Raw genomic sequence first — 23940 nt, 5'->3', positions numbered from 1 at the left:
TACCAAAACTCTCCCATTGTACATTATACTTCATACCTTAAAGTGTGTACATTCAGAAAATATTATTTATGAATAATTTTAGGTAAAACTAAAGTAATTACATTTCAAACTAACACTCCTGGTTTTCAGTACTCACAATACTCATACTCCAGTTCATTGGAATGTATCTCACAATTCCCGAACTTCTTCAGCTTTAATATTACTCACTATTGGTGTATGCCATTATAAAGCACATTTAAGAAATGTGACTGATATCTCTCAAACTCTGAACTTTTAAAATTACCTGACAACAGGTGATTTTAAAGATATCAACAATCTTGAATCCCTTACAAAAACTCCTACTAGTTGTCAAGTCTATTCTACATACAATTAGGCCCTAGTACTAAAAACAAATTTAGAAAACAAAATGGAGAAAACACACTTACCTTAATAGGAGCACTACTAAACTTAATTTTCCTATTTGCTGGGATTTCTTCTTCTTCTGGCAATCCAACAATTTCCGAGTATTCCATATCAGGCTGATAGTAACTGTTCTCATCACTATCTTCCTCCTCATCCTGCTCAGTGCCTGTCTCTCCCCAGTCTGAATTATACCTGGATCTCACCCTATACACATTATAGTCACTGTGCATGTACACATGGGAACCATCAAAATTATTTGAATCTTCAGGTACTTCTTTTCCACAACTGGATGCAGAAGCATCAGGAGAGGTGAAATCACCACCTGCAAGTTCTTTCCTCTGTTGCTTTGCTGCCTCACTTCCAACCAAATTAGCTTCAGCATCTTCTAACAGTTGGCTTTGTGGTGAAGGGATTTCGGACTTTGGCATTGCCTTACTTTCAGCACAAGGTTCTTCAGGACCGTCTTTGTCAATGCTGTCAGGAGTCTGTTGATTAGATGTGGAGTCCTCGGGTTCCTTGCTCTGCTGGATCTCTTCACCAGGTATCGAAGCTAGAGAGGTACTTTTAGAAGCCACTTCTGGTACTGGAGTTGCATTACTCTTGTGAGCATCCTCTGTATCAACACCTTGCTTGTTTGAAGGAGGCCAGGAATTAGAATCCTTCAGGTGACCAAATGTGTCAAGATTTGTAACAGTAACAGATGGTAAATTCAAGGGATAATGCCCAGTCACTGAGTATTCATTGTTTTCAGCCTTCTCAGAAATGATGGCACTGGGAGAATCAGTGTTCTCAAATACTGCACTCAGTTGACTCACAGTTGGGGAGACAGCCTCAGTTCGGGAGCTAAGGCTGTCCAAGGAATCAGTACTGCCTCTGTTGGACTTGGAACCTCCCCATTCATCCTGAGGTTCACTCCCTCCAGCTTTCTCTTTCTTTGGGGAATAGCGGTTGTTCTGTCCTGATTCATGCACACTTCTCTCAAACATCTTTCGAGTCTCAGTGAACTTGGAATATGAAGGGCCATCGTACATAGTGTCAAATCTACTAATTCGTTCAGAAACAGAAGACTCCAACTTAACAACTGAGCCATCTGTTTTTTCCAGAAATTCTTTGGGCTTCATTCTTCTCTGAGGAGATGAATGTCCACCTTTCCCCCTTGTTTTGGCAATGACTGCAGCATTCTCGTTGGGTTCCATACCCATCTGCATAAATAGGTTTTTAATTCTGTTGACATTGGAGCCATATTTCCTCCCCCTGCTCTGCTGGGAGCCCTCACCTTCTTTTGTTTTTTGTTCCCCATCTGACTTGGGTTTGTCAAAGGTACTTTTCAGTGCCTGAAACTCAGTTCGATATGCATTCCTGTGAGGAGAGGCACTTCTGAGAGTGGTTCGTTCACCTGAAGACTCAGTTTTCAACATTTTCACTTCAGGGGTGAAAAGCCAATGTTCATAATGATCAAAGAAAAAAACCAAAAACCAAGATACCTCTCTTCTCTAATCACCAGTATTGGGTCAAGAAAAGTACCTCTCAAATGGTATACTGTGTCAGTGATCGTCCCAACAGGTGTATTAGGAACTTAGTCACAGTCAAGAGTTACACAGAATGATTTTTTCAAAGCAAGACTAGAGGTTCATCTGCAATAGAAAAGAATGAATTTCTGAATTCATTTACTTATTTGAATTTATGTCTAATCAAATAACATACATTTTATTTTCCAAATGGCTTAGCCACGTGGCAAACAGAAGAGATTACTCATTGAAATGGGAAGTTAAAAGTCAAGAAGTTATCATTCTGATTGGTCTTTGGTAAAAAAAAAAAAAAAAAAAAAAAATTCCAAACACAATTTGGAGATACCTATCAAAATCTCACACACACACACACAACACATACACACACTCACAAATACAAGCTACACATAAGTATATTTGAAAGCAATACTTTAGCCCAAGTTTTGGTCGCTTTTGTGAATGCCCTTTAAAAAAGAAACCAGCAGTTCATCGATCTTTAAGAAATCATCAAACTGTCCAGAAAATCAACTTCATTTAGGATTCTCCACAATTAGGTAGAACTTATTCTTTCTAAGTACAATTAAGTTTGGAATCTATGTTTACAAACTCCAAAACATGCCTACAGCGGCATATTTTACTTTTTTTGGTCCAATGTTCTCATCTACAGCATCCCCAAAGCAATACTAATGCAATTTCAGACCAAAACAAGGAGAAAAAAAGTTCCTGAATAGCAATAAGTTTCACTAAGTTCAGTTATAACAAGTATTTGGAAGTTTCCTAACAGTGGTTATTATTAATTATGGAGTGGGATGCAGACTACCAAGGGAATAAATGCGTAAGAATGCGACAATCAGAAAGCAAATATACTGTGACACCCCTTTTCACAGCCCTGATTTGTTTATTCTTTCTTGCCTCTAACTTACTACAGTTCAACACGCAACGCAATGCATGCTTGCTGGTCTCTTTAAGCCCACAGCAGGATTTTATATCAATAAGCCAGCAATCAAATACTTCAAGATATGCTGAGGAGCAGACAATGCAGGCAGTTCTAAAGATTTTTCATTTTATTTTTGTTTTGTTTTGATATTAGACCGAGCCACATCACCCTCACGCACAATCAGCTGAGGAGGCACACACTTTCACTTAAACCGTCTCCAAACTCGGCTCCTGGCCCAGCACGCATGCATGGCCCATGCAGACAAACAAGAAAGGCTTTGGAGTGTGGTGCCTGTTTTTTTCTTTTTTTGTAAAGCATCGACAATCTCCTTTTACCCTGACCATTCTTTTTAAAGCCACAAACACCCTCCCCTCTCCCCTACACACACACCCCATTCCCTCCCCCGCCAATTCCAACCCAAGGAGGCGGGGGCGGGGGAGATGGGGCCGCCGGGGGATTCAAAACCTGCCCTCACAAAAGACAAACATAAATAACACCAACTTGAGAGGCAGCCGATTCCCAAGCCCGGTTCGGGACGCAATCCCTCGGCCCTGGGGCAGGACCGGGAGAGCAGGTGACGCCAAGCGCTATGGTAGGAGGTCGCAGTCTAGCTTTGTGCCAAGAAGCACCTGAAGTCCTAACACATTGGCTGCGGCTCCCGGCGGCTGCCAGGCGGATCCCACTGTGACACGGAGAGAGACGAGCTCCCTGGCCACATTTAAAAAAATAGAAAAGAAAAAAATTACAGGGTAATGAAAATAAATCCCTTTGTTTTTCCTCCCAATGTGCCAGGAAACAATAGATCCCACTGATAATGCCTCCGATCTTCAACCTATTGCTCCTCCACCACAACCCACCCCCACCCCCAGCCTGCAACTCAGCCTTTGTACAAGCCGATTTTTTTCCTCCTCTCCACCCTCCCCAACTCCTGGCCCCGCGCTCAGCCTCCCCCTTACCCGAGCGGGAGCGCCGCGGGCGGGGAGGGTCGGGCCGCCGCGGCTCCCACCCCCTCCTCGCAGGCGCCCCCAGCCCCACGGTGGACGCGGCGGCTCGGCTCGGCGCCGGCCCGCTGGGTACACCGCAACCCGCTCCTCACGGCGCAGCGCGTAGGGCGGCTGCGGCGGCCGCTTCCACTCGCGCGTCGGCCCCCAGGCGCTCCCTGCCCGCGGCGGGCGGCCCCGGGAGGCGCGCTGCGCTCCCCAACGCCATTGCGGGCGGGCGGCGGCCCGAGCAGCGACGCGCCCGCACGCTCGGGCCGGCCTGGGGCCAGGGGTGCCGGCCGGGGAAGGGGTTTGGCCCACGTGCGGTCGCCACGCCGGGCGGTTTCGGCGGCCGCGGTGTAATGGAGGAGAGGCCGCGGGGGTGAGGAAGGCCAGGGGTAACAGGTGCCTCACCTCGGCTGATGGGATTAACTCTAGGGCCGCAGAGAGGGAGCCCGGCAGCAAAATCCCGGGAGAGGGAGAGAGAGGGAGCCTCTGGCGGCCAAGGAAGGGCGAAAAGCACCGGCCCGAGGCGAGGCCGCCCCTCCCCCTCGGCCGTGGGCGAGGGGCCTCTCCGGCCTGGGGCAAGGCCCCTTCCTGTTCGGGTGTTGGCTCCGGAACTTGGTTCTGGGGCTGACCGCTGCTGGGGCCCCACTTAGTCTGAGTCTGCAGTTAACTCCGTGACCCCAAGGCATCCAAGTCCCAGGCCACTCTGCTGGCCTGGAAGGCCAAGACGTAGGCCCAAGTCTGGTGTGGCCTTCACCTAAGCCACTGCGCCTGGCCTACTACTCACCTTGACCTTAAGATCTCACTGCCAAAGAGAAAGGGATGAGGAGGTCTTCTACCTTTCCTGTCTAGGGAGAGTTTTTCAGCTCACCCCCCCCCCCACCCCGCCCTTTTCTAAAGGCTCAGTACTCCCTCTTACACCCCCAAGTACCGGAAGTGTTACCACCTTCCTGCAAAATATAAAACTGATCATGACTGTCAATACAGATGTTTAAACCAATCCTTCCAAAAAGCCTAGGGAGCAGGAACTCTTAAAAAATAATTTTTCAAGAAGGTAAAAACATGACAATGGTAGAAATATAAAATGAACATTGGTCAAAATTTTTATAACTCTTTTAATTAGGAAGGGAACCCCAGCAAGATACTGCAACCCATTCACGTGAGACTGTGAAGAATAGACATAGAGGCAAGAAGAGGCAAAGCTGCTTACTATTCTATAGAGCACTGAAATGTAATGTTTATTATTATCTGCTTTACAGGGCGGTAACCAGTTGTATCTGTAAAGTAACAAATTTGCATTCTGTAGATAAAACTCATTTACATTACCAAACGTTTCTACAGCTTACTGAGTAGTAAAATAGCCTAGTGAAAGTCAGTCTAAGTAAGGTGCAGACGACTGTAAATTTCACAACACTCCGGAGTCCTGTAGATAACATCCAGCATTCCATTGAAAGGACAAACAGTAATCTTTTGCTCATTTCAAAGTCTTTCACAAGTTTTCCCAACATAACTATTTTTAGCCCCATTTCACTGATGGAAAAACTAAGGTTTAGGTTTTGTAACTTACCCGCTTCTTTATTGGCTATTAATAGTAAATGATTATGGCTGAATATGAACCCAGGCAAGTCCGTACACAGATTCTATATCCTCTGGGAGCAAAATCTTTTCATTTCAGAAGGATTTTGTAACTACTCAATACTCAGTTCTATGTATTTTTTAATTTTAAGCAGCAAGGGCTTTTTTTTTCCTTTAAGCATCACCAAATTCTGGGTCCTTTCCCAAGAAATTGGCATTCTCTGTCTACGAAGTGGATGTCACTTCTATAAGCATAAACAGATGTAACAGGCAATGTGAGGGGGCTGTGGTTCCAGGCTCCACTTTTGGAAAGAACATTTGTGCCGTCTGGGATAATCTAGTGGAAAAGTTCCTGTCATTTATTTGCAGTATGGAAACCAGGTTTTTTAGGCGAATAACCTAAATAAATGCAGAATCTAATCACTGAGTTCTGTCTGTAGAAGAGGGGGCAGAGTTGGCAATAAAGACAGTCTTACACCTCTTTGCAAAAAGATGATTCATACAGAAAAGCACCCTAAAGGATTTGGTTGGTTTGAGTTTTATCTTTTGAAAATGTGAAACTTCTGGAAAAATTCATACTGAAGGAATGATAGAGTTTTAAACCCAATGGTGAGAATTTAAGATTCCTAGATTTCCTATAATGGACCTTCCATTTCCAACACTTACTTGAATGTTTGAAGGGTCTATTAGACTGCTAATCCAATACATGCGGCTATTTAACTTTAATTAAAATTAAATACAATTTAAAATTCAGTTCCTTAGTCACACAAGCCGCATTTGAAAGGCTTGATGGCTACACGTGCCTAGTGGCTACTCTGTTGCACAGCGTAGATACGCAACATTTCCATCACAGAAAGTTCTATCAAACAGTGTTGTTCTAGACCACATTTTCACTTCTATGAACTTTATAAGGGTTAACTTAGTTCAATAGATCATTAATGTATTAGGCATTAGAGGTCATAAATTTTATATGTTCCAACTGGAAAGGTGGTGAAAAGTGAACTTCATTACTGACATGCAAAAAATCCAAAATGTGTTTGGGGTGGGGGAGTTCTCAGTTTTCATATATGATACCTTAACCTTTCATAAATTATATAGAATATTGTGGGCTGTTATTTTCATTTCCTTTGCAACCAATAATACCATGATTAGTATTAACCATGTGGTCACAAGGTTAGAGGATAAACAAAAAGTACAAAGTATATTCTACATTATTTTAGGGGTTTTCTCAATGTATTTTTAAGTTTTCGTGATGGACATTCTAAGAACTATTCAAAGAATTAAGTTATTCATGTGTGTATGTGAATCATTGGGTGCAGCTGTGAAATTAAGCCCAAACTAAGCCTGAATCAAATTTTAAGACTAGGGAAAACTGGCTAAGCTGGTACTGAAGACTGCCCATCACACTTTCATTTCTAGCAGGAAGATACCTAGCTGGTTGTGTACTAATGGAAGTTCCCGAAGGGAGAGAAAAGACCAGAACAAACTAAAAGGTCTCTAGACTTAACTTCTTTATGGAGAAGGCAAAGTAATGGGAGAGCAATTTCAGTAGGTAATTTTACACATAATTGTAGCGTAAAAGGACATGTTATTCATACCACTGTTTTCTTACCGATATGCATAATGTTTTGATAGTGACGAGGCAGCTTTTTAATTAAAAGTTTAGTTATAACTACTTATTTCACGTTTGTAAGTATCACAGAATGCTTTGTTGACTTCAGTCTTGAATGTTGATATTCAATTTTCTTAAAGGTCTCTTTAAAATAAATATCTGTATTTGAGGATAAAAGTTTAAGTTTACTTTTGAGTCTTATAATATTTCACACAAACTCCATCATAGAGGTAGAATATACTTCTCTAAAATAGTCCTCAGGCTCACATTCAGATTCAAAGATATCTATGATCAGTCTTATTTTGTGATGTTAGCTATAAAATTAACATTAAAGGTGTCATTTCTACCCCAATAAATTGATAATGATTCAGCATGGCTTTCTACCTACACTCATGGCTTGGACATGCCACTGAAAATTTAAACCATCATCTCTGTCCATTTCCCATTCTACAAGTATCTTGGATTTTCAGCTTTAAAAGTTCATAAGGTTGAGTATTTAGTTTTACTTGCCATGAGTAATGAACTGTAGAACTCTTCGGGATTCCTTTAGGTCATTTTTAAGTTACTAATATCTTATCTCTACAAATAAACAACAATAAATTTACACAGTGTGTTTAGGCTAAAGTGATACAACTTCTCTTTCTTTGCTATTATTACTTTGTCCACCCACACAAAACACAGGAAACCAAGAGTTTTATTGGACAAGACATTGGTATAATGTTTTCATTGCTGTCACAGCTTCTGAGGTTGAAACAACAGCTGCTATAACCATTAGTTTTCAGTTTTGTAGTGGTGCATGTTACACTTTTAAAGACAAGTATGAGGCATTTATTTGTTTCTACAGAAGCTCATTTTTCTTTCAACAGATTAGCCCCTCTAGCAGGACTCTAGTTGTGGTTTTCTGTCTGCAAATCCTCCACCTACAAGTTGCACCTGAACTCAAATTGGCATGTCGCTGATCTTACTTCAGAATAATTTATTCATAATTTATTATTTCGAAGTAGGCTCTGTTCCATATTATTTTGAAGTAGCTCTATTCCATAGCATTAGCCTTGGTGAATTAACTATTAAAGTAAATAAATAAGCATCCATGTTTGTCTACAATTAAACAGGAGATTTCTGTGACTTTATTTCCATTTTCAATCTAGTTCTAGTAATAAACCTTCTTGGTGAGGTCCACAATAGTCCCATTTTATACAAAATTTACATTATAACAGAATGCATTTTAAGAACATCGTAATATTTAATTTGTGTATGCAGTCATCAGCTTTTGGAAATAATTCAATGATAAATTTGCTCTGAAGTTACTAGTACATTTTTCATAGGTTCTTAAACAGCCATAATCCATGTTCATCCAGCATAGTAATTTATTACCATTACTTTAACGCATTGTTTCAAATAAAGTTTGAAAATGTATCATAATCCCTTACATTGTTTGCACACCATTAAATTTCTCAGTTGGATCAATAATGAACAAGTGCTTATCCCCATCCATCAGAAGGCGGATCTTGAGCTGGTAGCATTCTCATTCTTGTCCCTGGACGGTACTCAACAACATGATTACATCTGGAAATGTTGCATGTCTTAGACTCTCCTTAAGTAAATGATACTACGAAGTTATAATCACTTAACTAGTATTTTTTTTATTAGATTCTAAATGCATAGATGGATCACATACTTTAGAAAGGCTTTTTGGCATTATTAGAAGAAAAAATTTTCAAACAAATTGTAACATTTTAGATTTCTAAAAATATATATAGACAAGATGAAATAAACAGTCTGGAAAATCTTGTATCTGAATCCTGTTATTACTTTTTTTAATTGAACAAAACACTGTTACATTTAAGTTGCTCTTTGGCATGGAATTCTCTTAGCACAGCAATCCCAGACACAATGATGGGTTAACAATTATTTGGTGAACATGGATATTTCACAGAGAGGTCAAGATGTCAGTTTGGGCATCAACTAGATCCAGATTCCGTGGGATAACCCGGACTGCACATCGAGGTCTTCAGCCTTTGCCTCTGATAATTCTCTGGACTACAAGCCAAGTGTTTGTTTCCTTATACCAAGTTACTTTTAAAGGAAAGCTATGGACACCAAGGTTATATGTGTATATGCAAAATGACAAGATGCTTTTACTTTCAATATTGAATTTTGACCAAAACCATAAAAACTAATCTAAATATTTATTTTGTGAATACAGAAACAGCATGTGGACAGTTAAAAGCAATACCTAGCTGCGTCCTCAAAGGACATGAAATTCATATCTGATGATACCAAAAATAGAAATAAACATATTAATGTGAAATGAAATGGAATTGATATGAATTAAAATTGTAAAAGAAGCTTAAATGTATCTTTTTTTAAACAAAAACGAGATATTTTTATGAGGAATGCAAAGTTGGCCTGTTGTAGCTTTAAAGGGAAAGAAACCAAAGTCTATGGATTTTTTTAAATTACACTTTGTTCTAGAATCTAACGATCTAGTCTGACATTATTTTGTGTAGCTGGAATGATTTTCTTATAATAAATTACATGTCTGTGAGTGCAGTGTACTATAATGTAATTTATGCAAAGCGTACATATTTTGTTATTGCTTTTTGAACTCATCTCAAGAGCCTCAAAAATTAAGCAAGGCCAGCAACATACCAAATGATAGACTACCACATGCTTACCCAAAGGAGAGTTGGACCAAGGCCAAGTGAAGCATTTAGATGCATAAATAAATAGTCGTTTATTATGCGATGTAGCTTTATTTTCCAAAAATCTAACACTAAGCTTAAAATTGACACTGAGATACTCTTGGATGACTACTGACCTAGAAACATCCATATTTAGAGAAAGGCTCAGTTTCCAAAATATTTGTACATCATTATCACCTCATTAAAACTGTTCCGATCTCTTCTGTGGGATTTTCAAATCACAAGATTATTGCATATTACAATGATTTTATTTTGCTTTAAATGAAATTGTTCCCAAGTATGGAGAATATGACTTCTCTAAAAGATTCTAACCATATATTTGGGTTGTAAAGTCTAAGAAATAAAAGGACTATATAATTAAGAACTGACCAAGGGATCAATAAAAATAACACAACATGCTTCCAGTAGACAGTACTATCTTGTAAGATTACCTATGAAATTTGTAAAAATCAAATATGCAATTGATATTGAATAGTTCTTGGCAGGATTTACACTTTGAAAAAAAAGGAAACTGCCATGTAGGTTAGGTTAAAATAAAAAACAATGATGTGGCCTACATAATTTATGTTAAATAAGTTAATAAAATCCCACTATGTTCCTTGCTCATAGAAAGTTTGATTATCTGGATTTAAATCCTCATCCTAGTGCTAGGCACCAAAGATTAATTTTAGTTGCCCTTGTCTTTGTAAAAGATGCTTGGAAAGCAGTGTAAGAAAACACATAAATTATATTGCAAAACTGGAAAAGTTTTCCCTTTTTATGAGTGTCATATTCACTGACTCAAAACCTTGGGTGAAAATCAGAATCACCTAGAGAGCTTAATCAGATTCAGATCCCTGGGTCCCATGCCAGCCTTTCTGAACAAGAATCTCTTGGGTAGGATCTAGTAAACTCCAGAATGCTCTGAAGGTGATTCTGTTGAGCAGCTGGGCTAAGGATGGATGTTAGGGAACACTAACTAGATTATGTAACTGATATTAAAATCTAGTAAGTTGTTAGCGTCTAGTGTACACCTAAAGTTCTCACTCTTGTATTACTATTTGGTGGACCCTGTGTAGTAGGGTGTTCATATACATGGAGACGCTTATGGGACTATGAGCAGGAGATACTAGAACCCATTCTAACCCTATCTTCCCTGATGTTTTTGCTTAAAAAGCTCTACTCCTGGCTTTTTGGTTAAGATGATAGTGACAGCCATTGCTTCTATAGTTACTACCCTGATTAGCTCTCTACATTGATCCAAGTAGGCTAGAAAAATGTATAAATGTGGTACTCACATTTCCAAGAACTGAGAAGTCTTCTTGAGTTCCACTGTTCAAAACTTTCCTCTAACTTCAAGACTATTCAGAAAAATGTTAGTCTCTTAGATAGAATTTATTTAAATATGTAAGTACTGTAGTATATTAGCTACCTCTGTTGAGATTTCAGAAATGTTTAGAACTGGTGGATATTTCTCAGAGTCACTGAAATTCTATTTCCAGCAGAAAAAGAAATTATGGAGTCAGTTGAATATTGAGCATGTTGCTAAAAGATCATTCTAACAAAACAGGTAAGATCATGACTCTCATACATATATAAAATGAAAACAGGCTAACAATTTTATTTAACTCATTAATTAGGAAACTGGCAAGGTATTACAACCAGATCAATGGACGTCGTAAAAAAAAAAAAGACACAGTTATAGTCAGGAATACTGAACTGAAGGTGTAAATGAAAGCAAAAATGGCATCTTCCTCAGTGAAGGTGGGAAGGCAAGGAAACCTCCAACTGACAGAATTTACAGGTCTATACGTGGGAATTATTTTGCATTGTTATCAGCTCTCTATAATTCAGAGAGCTGTAAAATAGCTCAAAAACAAGGAAAGATTAGAATTGAATACCTGGAAGAGTGTAATCTAAACAATGTATAATTTTCCATTAAAGCATAATGTTCTTCTTACAATGTCAGACAACAGGACTTCTATAAGGTTTTTATTTTTATTCTCAAACACTTATATTAAGAATCTTTGGGCTATGCACAGAAATGTTCATAGCAACATTATTCATAATAGCCAAAAAAGAAAAGCAACACAAATGTCCATCAAATGATGAATAAATGAAACATAGCATATCCATACAATGGAATATATTTGGCAATAAAAAGAATTGAAGTACTGACATGCACTAAAACATGGATGAAGCTTGAAAACATTGTGCTGAGTGAAAGAAGTCATCACAAAAGGCCACATACCGCATGATTCCATTTACACAAAATGTCTAGTATAGGTAAATCTACAGAGACAGAAAATAGTTTGTGGTTGCTTAAGGCTGGGGCTAGAGGCTTGGGGCTGGTAAGGGATAGCAAATGAGTACAGAGTTTCTTTTAAGGGATACAAAAATATTCTCAAATTAGATCATGGTGCTGGTAGCACAACCCTGTGAATATGCTAAAACATATTGAATTGCATACTTTAAATTGAGCAATTGTACAGTAATGTGAATTATATCTCAGTAAAGTTATAAAAAAATACTTGGGCTAATCAATATTGAAGACCACAGCCTCATAACCAATTGCCTATCTCTGGTGAAATTTTCATATCTTAACCAAGTTTATTGATTAACACTGTTGCCTACCACTGAATGATTCTCTTAAAGGACTAGACACATGAGTCAGGGCTATTCAAATTACAGCGTAAGAGTTACTGAACTAAAACTAAGTGTAATAATTCAGATTCTTACAGTTATGTGAGAGTTTGCACACAGAGGGGAAACAAAATTGGAAATAAATAATATGTTTCATCTCTATACAAAAGCATTAGATAAATAATTTCACTCTCTGTTGGGATTTACAGAATCTCCATGATTTGAAATGAGTTAACTATACCTTGCTTAAAATCCTTTTTGGAATACAGGGAATATAAATTAATATATAAATAAATAACACTGCTGATTTGACACATCTAAAAATTTAGAAGGGAGTATGTGAGGTATTCATGGATAGATAAGCTCTGTGGATACCTGGTTTTATTTGTTTGGTGTTTTCTTTATTTTCTCAGATGCCTCATAGTCAAAATTTTTTCTACGCATAAATAAGTATATGTCAGGCAATGTGAGTGATTTTTAAATAAATATGTCAAAAATTTGCATCTAAACGAGTTTTATCTCAATGTAATTTCCTAAGTCTACTCAGTAATGAACATCTTCATACCTTGAGATAGAATTTGACATATATCAACAATCTAAAGTCATTTGCAGTCAAATATGACATGAGAAATGAAAGTAGTGAATCCACTTTTATAAAGTAGCGCAATGACTGAATCAGAGGCTGATTTATAACAAAAGAGAAGTTCCAAAGGATTTTTTTTTTTTGGCATTATTTGAAAAGGCATATTCTTGGAAGGGGACAAGACTCATTTCAATGCATTGGTTAGGTATTTATTTTATTGCATTTTAGTCACATCTCATTATTGTCACAGCAACAGCTTAACAATATTTTACAATTTATTATACAAAAAATTTCAAAGACAAATAAGAATTATTGCTTGTAATGTAGTTACACTGCACAGCTTCATTATACAATGTGTGTTGTTAACATGGCACAGCTTCACTATGCAATGGATAGTTGTCACTGACATGCCAAATAATGGATAAGAAGCTGACACAGAACATTGTCTCATAGACAATTTTCTTGTTAAAAGTATGACTTCATTTTGAGAAAGGAAAACAAAGCTGGAGGCCTCACAATTTCTGATTTCAAAACATGTCATCAAGCTACAGCAATCAGAACCACATGGTGCTGGCAAAAATACAGACATATAGACCAACAGAGAGCCCTAAAATAAACCTTCTTATATATGGTCAAATGATCTTTGATGAAGGTACCAAGGCTACACAATGGGGAAATGATAGTCTTTTCAATAAATGGTGCAGAGAAAACTGGGTACCACATGCAAAAGAATGAAGTTGGACCCTTACCTGATACCACCTATAAAAATTAACTCAAAATGGATTAAAGATCTTAATATCAGATCTGAAACTATAAAATTCCTAAAAGAAAACAGGGAGAAAGCTTCTTGACATTGGATTTGGCAATGATTTCTTGGACATGACACTAAAAGCACAGGCAACGAAAGCAAAAACGGACAGGTTGGACTATATCAAACTTTAAAACTGCACAGCAAAGAAATAATGTAACAGAGCAAAAGTGCAAACTATGGGATGAGAGAAAATACTTGAGAGTATATATCTGATAAGGTGTTAATATTCAAAATATATGAAGAACTACAACTGAACAACAAAAGCCCAAACAATACAATTAAAACATAGGCAAAGGACTTGAATAGACATTTCTCCAAATAAGATATACAAATGGCCAGAAGCATATGAATTACTAATCATTAGGGAAATGCAATTCAAAACCACAATGAGAAATTACCTCATACCCAGTAGGATGATAGGGGTGTGCAGAAACTGGAATCCCTGTGCATTGCTGGTATTAATATAAATGGTACTGTTGCTATGGAAACCGGTCTGGTAGGTCCTCAAAAATAATTAACATAGAATTACCATAGAATCCAGCAATTTTACTTCTAGGTACATATCCTAAAGAATTGAAAGCAGAGTCTCAAAGAGATTTTTGTACATCCATGTTCATTACAGCATTATTCACAATAGCCAAAAGGTAAAAACAATCTAAATGTCCATCAACAGATGGATGGATAGAGAAAATGTGGTGTATGCGTAGAATAGAATATTATTCAGCCTTAATAAAAGGAGGAAATGTCATATGCCTCAATATGATGTACTCTAAGGACATTATGCTAAGTGAAATAAGGCAGTCACAAAAAGACAAATAGTTGACTAAAATAGTCAAACTCAGAACAGAAAGTAGGACAGTGGTTGCCACAGGCTGGGGTTGGGGAGGTGAGAAGGGAATTTGTTCAATGGATGTGAAGTTTCAGTTTTGTAAAATGAAAAAGTTCTGGAGCTGCATTACACAATAATGTACATATAGTTAACAGCACTGTGCTTTACACTTTAAAAAGATTGATTATAAATTTTTTGTTATGTGTTTTTGGCCACAATTTTTAAAAGGGTGATTTCATTGCTGCAAGACAAACCTATAGCAAAGAGAACAAATTTTACACGTATGATAGTCCCTGAAGAATCAATGGAATCAAGGTGAATTGGTAGGAGAAATATACTTTGTTAGTTTTTGCATTTCTAGCTTTGCAAATGCCCCAGAAGGTATAGCAATTGCCTCCTAATTTGGGGAGCACTTTATTACTTAGCGGTGTTTTAAAAAGATCCTACAACACAGGTGAATGGCATTAAGTCACTTAGAGACTCAAACAGTTTGAGACCTGGCTAAATTCTGTTCTGCTCCCAAGGTGTTTTAAAATGTAGGTTTTATTATTATTCAGGTTTGACTAGTTTGAATAATTTCGGCAGGCTCTGGGGTGTAGAGGTTGTCTCTAGTTTTCAGGTACCTGGTCCTGGGGTGATTATGGAAAGGAACAGTGGCTCAGAGTGTGAGAGCTCCCTGAGAGCCTCATAAAGGAGGTAGTAGTGGGGATGGGCTCTGGATAAATTGGTTTACATTTGAAGGGTGCTCTCCCTGGAACTGACTAGCTCTGGAAGGGGTGGTCCCTCCAGGTTCAGCGAGGCCCCAGATGTGAAAGCATTAAAACTACAAAAAATAAAAAAGCATAATTAATACAAAAGGAGAAATGGACTTTAAATATTTCTATCAATTCTCCAAGAAATTTGTATTTTTTCTCCTATAGGGCTTATAAGAATTGGGTATTCAGCAATCTAGGGACATACTCTTTGATAGGAATCTGGAATGAATATATTCTGTTTTGCCAAAAAAAAAAGGGCAGATGTGCTGTGACAATCAACTAATTGTCAAAGTTGGAAGATTCCTTCTTTAAAAAATTAAAGCTGTCAAGGAGGCACATGTTTTAATAGAAGGCCACTCCATGTCTGTAATGATTTGGCTGTGTTCTCACCCAAATCTCATCTTGAATTCCCATGTGTTGTGGGAGGGACCCGGTGGGAGGTAATTGAATCATGGGGGCATGTTTTTCCCATGCTGTTCTTGTGATAGTGAATGAGTCTCACGAGATCTGATGGTCTTAAAAATGGGAGTCTTGGCCGGGCACAGTGGCTCTCCCCTGTAATCTCAGCACTTTGGGAGGCCGAGGTGGACAGATCCCTTGAGGTCAGGAGTTCAAGACCAGCCTGGCCAACATGGTGAAACCCTGTCTCTACTAAAAGTACAAAAATTAGCTGTACATGGTAGTGCACACCTGTAATCCCAGTTACTAGGGAGGCTGAGGCAGGAGAATTGCTTGAACGTAGGGGCACAAGGAGGTTGCTGTGAGCCAAGAACGCACTACTGCACTCCAGGCTAGGTGACAGAGCAAGACTCCACCTCAAAACAACAACAACAACAACAACAACAACAAAACAAAAACAAAAAACCAACAACAACAAAAAAGCAAAAATGGGAGTCTCCCTGCACAAGCTCTCTTCTTTTTTTTTTTTTTTTGAGACAGAGTTTCGCTCTTGTACCCCAGGCTGGAGTGCAATAGTATGATCTCAGCCCACTGCAACCTCCACCTCCCAGGTTGAAGCAATTCTCCTGCCTCAGCCTCCTGAGTAGCTGGGATTACAGGCATGCACCACCACGCCAAGCTAATTATTGTATGTTTAGTAGAGACAGGGTTTCACCATGTTGGCCAGGCTGGTCTCGAACTCCTGACCTCAAGTGATCTGCCTGCCTTGGCCTCCCAAAATGCTGTGATTGCAGGTATGAGCCACTGCACCCAGCTGTTCTCTTGTCTCCTGCCATGTGAGACGTGCCTTTCACTTTTTGCCGTGATTATGAGGGCTCCCCAGCCACATGGAACTGTAAGTCCATTAAATCTCTTTCTTTTGTAATTTGCCCAGTCTTGGGGTTGTCTTTATCAGCAGCATGAAAACGGATTAATACAACTTCCAACAGAGATGGACCCAGGGCCTATTTGTGGGCAAAGCCAAGATTTTCTTCCACAAGCAATTCTAGGTCTTCTTAGTACTTAGAGAAACGAATGAGGGAGACTGCCATGTCCTGCTCCGGAGAGCAACAGAACTTTGCCATAATTATTTTTGCCTGGGGAATTTTTAAAGATGATACATAAAACAACTCAAAAGCTCCCAAAAAATGTGTGACTTTGAAATATATTCTAGTGAACCCTCCAAGATAAACTGGTTGCAAAATATATCTCTAGGTATATTCATTTGATCGTCCATGTAAGATCATTACCAAATATTAGCAAATATCTGCCTCAAATGATTATTTACAACTCATACTGGTGGCGCTTAAACCATTCTTTCTGGGAATGATTTAATAAAAAAAATCACAGTTTATTGAGGTATTATCTAGTTCATTGACAATAAAAATATGTCATTGGGACACTTAATTTAGCATTATCTCCTTGGGACTATGTTTATTACATAAAGCAAAGTATATCATGAGTGGTTATACTAAACCCACATAAGTGATCAATCACACAAATTCAAACACGTGTGTGCACAATTTTGGTTGTGGTTTTCTGGGTTTGTAAGTGCAATAGCTTCTGAAAGTTTGAAGTTGCTGAGTAGAAGGGGTGCTTTTTGTCCTGATAAACCTGTGGCTGGAGTTGTCCTAAAAGCAGAAGCAAGGGAGTACCCACTGGGGAATGTCCCAAATCGTCAAACAGGGCCAGTTGGGATTCAAAAAAAAAGAAGCCGTAAATGCCAGTATGATCAGTCCAAAGCATTCATTTGGGAAACTTACCTACCAAGCGGGCTCCAGCAATCCTCGAGTTGGACAGCAAGAGAAAAGGGATATCCTACCTAGGTATGTCTGCAGTGAGGGGGTCAGGGTATGGAGTTCATATGAAGGCTTAACAGATTTGGCTTAGGGCTGCTGCCAATTTATTTCTAGTAAACCTAGATACTTTTATCAGTGTCTGGGAATACTCAAGGTTTGGGTTCAAGCCTTCTGGGAAAAAAATCTGCAACTGGCAGGGTCACAAAGTGATGTAGGCACTCTGTGATTTTTGGTGTGGACACAGAAAGAAATGGGGAAGTGTGGGGGATAGGGGATAACTGGGGGAAACTGCAAGGGGTGAGGAGCAGTCAAAAGCCAGCCAGATGGCAAATTGTATTTTGTGTTCATCTACATAGATAGCTCCCTGGTTCTTTTAATGCTCCTCAATTCCCAAGGTGCCAGAGACATTGTTTTCTTCTGGTCACAAACATTTCCTTTCCCTAGTAGAATCTCTCAATGCAGTGCTTTGTGTTCCTGACTTTCTCCTCTCCATTGTCAAAACTTTCCAATCTAGTGTTTCAGTCATGGAAACTTTTGCTTTTGTTGCCAACTAAACAGTGTTGGCAGTTCAATAATTGTCGGATTCTTTTTAAAAAATATTAGTGGGCCTCGGCCGGGTGTGGTGGCTCATGCCTGTAATATCAGCGCTTTGGGAGGCCAAGGTGGGCAGATCACGAGGTCAGGAGATTGAGACCATCCTGTTTAACATGGTGAAACCCCGTCTCTACTAAAAATGCAGAAAATTAGCCTGGCGTGGTGGCAGGTGTCTGTCATCCCAGCTACTCCGGAGGCTGAGGCAGGAGAATGGTGTGAACTTGGGAGGTAGAACTTGCAGTGAGCCAAGATCGCGCCACTGCACTCCAGCCTGGGCAACAGAGCAAGACTTCGTCTCAAAAAAAAAAAAAAAAAAAAAATAGTGGGCCTCATCAATTAAAGGCAAGTGGTTGACTCTTGGGACCAGATCTCAGGTTATACTAAACATCTTAGGTAAAAATCTTAGCCTGTTTTTATTAGGGTTCATGCATTTTCCTTGCTGATATGCAAGAACTCCTCATGTATTACATATTGATCTCTTTTAGGTTTTAAGCACTGCTAATATCACATATCCCAGTCTGTCATGTCTCTAACTTTGCTCATGTTGATGCTTAATTTTTATGTACTCATGATCTTCTTTTTTTTTTTTTCTTGCCTTGTAACTTTTGCTTTTTGGATTTTCTTAATGAACTGATTCCTTATCTTTATACCACAAAGATATTCTCCTACATTATCTGTTTTTTAACACAATGGTTTCACTTTTCATATTTAGACCTTTTGTATTAGCCCACTTTCATGCTGCTGATAAAGATGTACCCGAAACTGGATAATTTATACAGGAAAAAGGATTTAATGGACTTATAGTTCCATGTGGCTGGGGAAGCCTCACAATTATGGCAGAAGGCGAGGAGAAGCAAGTCACGTCTTAAATGGATGGCAGCAGGCAAAGGGAGAGCTTGTGCAAGGAAACACCTCCTTATAGAACCATTAGATCTCCTGAGACTTACTCACTATCACAAGAACAGCACTGGAAAGACCCACCCCCATGATTCAATTACCTCTCACTAGGTCCCTCCCACAACACGTGGGAATTCAAGATGAGATTTGGAGGCCTGGAGCAGTGGCTCATGCCTGTAATCCCAGCATTTTGGGAGGCCGTGGCAGGTGGATCACTTGAGGCCAGGAGTTGGAGACCAGTTTGGCCAACATGGTGAAACCCTGTCTCTACTAAAAAATATAAAAATTAGCCGAGTGTGGTGGTGCACACCTGTGGTCCCAGCTACTCAGGAGGCTGAAGCAGGAGAATCATTTGAATCCAGGAGGCGGAGGTTGCAATGAGCCAAGATCACACCACTACACTCCAGCCTGGGTGACAGAGTAAGACTCTGTCTCAAAATAAAATAAAATAAAATAAAAATAAATAAAATTAGGGTTTTTTTTTCTACCTGTATGTGCTAGCCACTAATATTTGGAGGTAAAGGCTAGTACAATCTCACTATTAGGTGATATGTATTACAATTAAGGAAGTCCTGGAGTAAATTTTACCACACTTACATATACTTATTAGCAAGCAGGCTCAAGTTGTTCTATAGGCTCAAACAAGTCCTAATTATCTCTTCTTTTAGGCACTCCAACAAGCTCCTTGTATGAAAATTTATTTGGAAATACTGTGTAATATTATAGCAGCAGGATCCAACGAACGTTTTAGGAGTCAGAGGAGGAAATTTTAAGCTATGTAATTGAATACAGGACAGTTCAAATATTACATGTGGTGTACCGCTCAGTGCAGTTCAAACTTTAAACTGCATTCAAATCTTGTTGAAATGTAAATCTTTTAAAAATACTAATCTGGAATAGGTCTGGGGTGAATCTGAGATTCTCAGTTTCTAACAAAATTCATCCTATTGATGGTGCTGCTAGTTTAGATTTTACTTTGTCTATCAAGGGTATTAAACCACTGATCTTGGTAAGTTATTTCTTCTTTTCTTTTTTGAGACAGGTTCTTGCTCTGTCACCCAGGCTGGAGTGCAGTCGCGCGATCTCAGCTCACTGAAACCTCGACCTCTTAGGCTCAGGTGATCCTCCCACCTCAGCCTCTTAAGGAGCTGGGACTACAGGCACACACCACCATGCCTGGCTAATTTTTGTATTTTTTTGTAGAGACTGGGGTTTTGCCATGTTGCCCAGGCTGGTCTTGAACTCCTGAGCTCAAGTGATCCTCCCACCTTGGCCTTCCACAGTGCTGAGATAATAGGCATGAGCCACTGCGTCTGGCCTAGTCTTGGTAATTTTTTTTTTTTTTTTTTTTTTTTTTGAGACTGAGTTTTCACTTTTGTTGCCCAGGCTGGAATGCAGTGGCACAATCTCGGCTCACTGCAACCTCCGCCTCCCAGGTTCAAGCGATTCTCTTTCCTCAGCCTCCCAAGTAGCTGGGATTACAGGCACCTGCCACCACACCTGGCTAATTTTTGTATTTTTAGTAGAGATGTGGTTTTCACCATGTTGGCCAGGCTGGTCTCAAACTCCTGACCTCAGTTGATCCGTCTGCCTCAGCCTCCCAAAGTGCTGGGATTACAGGCGCGAACCACCGCGCCTGGCCTAGTCTTGGTAAATTTTTATACCCTGTTCATTCAGGGGTAGGAGGGCCTATACAGTCTTCTCAGTCACACATATATCTTGAACACCAATGAACAATTTCTAACATTTTTTGTATTTTAAAATGCACCTGGTGTTGATAGTAATTGGAACAGCTACCTCTCTAAAGCCTGGATTACGGAATTACTTGGTCTTTCAAATTGAAACTACCTATCCCTGAACTGTGTATTCAGTATTAGGGTGCTTATAATGTTAGCTCACATTTATATTATGGTGCCTGTGGTGGATCATTTGATATAAATTAGCCTCATTCCCACTCTGAAACTCTAAGTTTGATCCTCCTCTTTACCATTTCTTCTTCTCTGTTTCAAATCTGAATGCAGGCCAGGCTCAGTGGCTCACGCCTGTAATCCCAGCACTTTGGGAGGCTGAGGTGAAAGGATCCCTTGAGGCCAGGAGTTTGAGACCAGCATAGGCAAAATAATGAGAAGTTGTTTCTACAAAAATAAATAAATAAATAAATAAATAAATAAAGACAATAAGCTTTTCTCCTCACCACTCTCCCTCATTTTCACTTTGAATTGTGACTGTAGTGCCTTTACCTTCAACCCAGGCTGAGACATTGAACATCCTGGGTAACATTGTATAATAGAGTAACTTTTACAGAAATGTTGGTGCCAGATTAATTAAATGAGATTCTCTGGAAGTGAATCTCCAGGTTGTTGTAGTTTAGCTTGTACACTTTCCCTAGGTAATCCTAATATGCAGCCAGGGTTGAGAATTATGACTGTAGTACACTGATTCTCAAACTTGGCTGAATTTTGGAATCCCCTGAGGAGTTTGCTAAAAATACAGATGCATGGGTCTCACCCCAAAAGATCCTGACTTCATTTTTCCGGAGTGCAACCTAGGCATCAGGATTTTTAGGAGTTCCCCAAGGGATGTTAATATTTCTTAAAATTTGAAAAGCACTACCCCAGTAAGTGATAATTAGTAAGATCATAACTCGACAGCCAATTCCCAGAAAGCTGCTTGGTTCTGTTTATAACCTCAACTTCCAGAACTGGTTGAAGCAAAACAGCAGGATGCCTAGCAATTTCTTTCACATTAGGGAAAAGGATTTGGTTTACTTTCAAGGCATAACATACCCAGGTCTCACTGAAATCTGGTCAATGTTATTTGTAAGAAAGTTATATTTGTTTTATTATATGCATGTGCCTAAGGATACACTAACAGAGTTTTAACACAACTTAAGTTGCATAACTAAATTGACAATGCAGATCAGAATCTCGAGAGATGGGTTAGGAAGAAGGCTTATTAGTCTACATTTTTACGGAGGCTCACAGTTGATGCTAACAGCATTTGTGAGACTATGGTGAGCATGCCATAAAAGTAGAATTGCCTAAGTGCTTGGTAGCCATCTAATTGTTTATCTGGTGTCTTTTGAGGCTGAAGGGGATCAGAATATGCCACACCAAAATTTGCCACTTTGGTATAAGAATTATTTTGAATTGAAGGCAACTGAAAATCAACAGATGCAGGAGGACTTCTCTGCTCTTCCCTTATCTGCCTAAAAGCAGCACATAAATTTTCTCTTGTGCTGTTTCCCTTTCCTGTACCAGGAAGAGGAGAGTAGCTCATCACTGGAGATGGAGAATTGACACTAAGATGAGTTTGCATAAACAGACTTTACTAAAATAATCTTATTCTCCATCAGTTCTCCCATATATTTCCTAATCACTTCCCCATGATTTATTATTGGGTTTTAAAGCCCAACTCGCTTTCCCTTTGTCATAATGGTATGCAAGTCCCTGAGTTTAACTGTTTCTTTTAGTTCTTTTTTATGAACTCTCATGCAGGTAAATATTATAAAACATGTGTGTCTTTACTCCTGTTAACCTGACTTTTGTTAGTTTAGTTCATAGGCCCTGAGTCACTGATCTAAGAGGGTGGCAAAAAACATTTTCCCCTCCTTGACAGTTTTGGCAATGAGGATGGGCTGGTTGGGCTTGAAGTCTTTGCTTGCTCCTGAGGCTCTGGCTGAGATCTCAGGACGTCCAACAAAGCTGGCAAGATAAGAATAATTACCAATGCAGCCACCTGGATTCCTACTTAGAGTCCAGTTAAGTGAGGCCTGTAAGGACCTCTTCCTAAGTTTAGCTTAACAGGAAAAAAATGTTTGTAAGAACTAGTTCTTTGGATATTGCAACTCTTGGGATTTTGATTTGAGTCATTTTGTTATTGATCTTTTCCTTCCCTGGGATGGTCACTGTTTTATCTTAATCTCTGTGTTTTGTGTCATTTCTCCATAAGGAGGAGAATCATAGAACACAAGAATAAGTCTTACAAGCCTATTGTTCAAGTCGGCCTCACAGACTGGTGAATTTATAGTTCTCACCAACCCAGCATTCACGTTGACAAACTTTGTCGTGGGTCACTGATTAAAAAATACTGGATAATGTTCTCCTTCCTTGTTTTGTGTTCTGAGAGCTTGGCTTGGATCCAGAGAGTGTTCTCTCTCTGGTGTTGCCTGCAGGGGGAGGAGAGTAGCAGGCACAGGTTCTTGGGCCTTTGTCTAGCGATGACTAGCTATCAGGATGGGGCACCCAAGACCCAAGGTGCACAAGCAACCCTTTCTGTCTGACTATGCCAGCTCTCAGAGGAATTAGTCTAAATAATTTTTTTTTCCCTCCTGCAGTTTGCACTCAAAGAATTAGTCTAAATAAAGGGCCCTAGTCCATAAGGAGCCCTTGTCTCTTCCCACATTGCCTTGTCAGTACTGGGGAAGTCCCATCTCTGTATTGCCTGCCTGGTGTCAGTCTCATGGATTAGCTGGGCTGTGATTGGCAGCATCTCACTATTTGGGAGACTGGAGACATGACTTTTCACAAACACCATTCTTCACTGCCTGTGGCAATGAAGTCCTTTGCTTTAGTTCTTTTTAGCTATCTTTGGGAAAGCCTTTGGATCATGAGAGCTATATCTTCTGCATTCTCTTTGGGAATGCCTCTTGTGACCATGGTTAAGTCATAAAAAGGCTTATTGGTTTTGAGTCACATTAAGAATAGATACGCCTTTGGAGGTATCTATTTTTAAAGAACTTTAAATCCTTTTAAAAAGATTTAGCTCTCACCCTAAACAAATGTCCTATTTGTACCTATGGGAGGATCAAATTGAAAGAGGATGCAAAAAAGCACCATGGCTAGCCTAAAAGACTTTCTTAACAAGATTAAAGAGCAGAAATCAGAT

At 39.4% G+C, this 23940-nt stretch overlaps 1 protein-coding gene across 8 annotated transcripts in view; it reads right to left on the bottom strand.

Annotated features, from left to right (window-relative positions):
* PPP1R9A (protein phosphatase 1 regulatory subunit 9A) overlaps positions 1-4637 on the bottom strand; it is a 384760-nt gene extending 380123 nt beyond the window's left edge. For 7 of the 8 annotated variants that reach the window (XM_034964481.2, XM_034964482.2, XM_063606311.1 and 4 more), the window contains exons 1-2: positions 3804-3942; positions 426-2036 (exon numbers count right to left, since the gene is read on the bottom strand). In XM_034964481.2, coding sequence (XP_034820372.2) covers positions 426-1820 — 1395 coding nt within the window. In that variant the 5' untranslated portion in view covers positions 1821-2036; positions 3804-3942. Of the gene's footprint in view, positions 1-425; positions 2037-3803; positions 3943-4620 lie in introns of those variants that run through there. The other variant, XM_057302912.1, reaches the window with a different exon arrangement.
* Positions 4638-23940: the final 19303 nt, after the last annotated feature.

This window comes from Pan paniscus, chromosome 6, assembly GCF_029289425.2.
Source record: "Pan paniscus chromosome 6, NHGRI_mPanPan1-v2.0_pri, whole genome shotgun sequence".
Lineage (NCBI taxonomy): Eukaryota > Metazoa > Chordata > Mammalia > Primates > Hominidae > Pan > Pan paniscus.
This window is presented reverse-complemented; position numbering and strand designations above follow the sequence as displayed.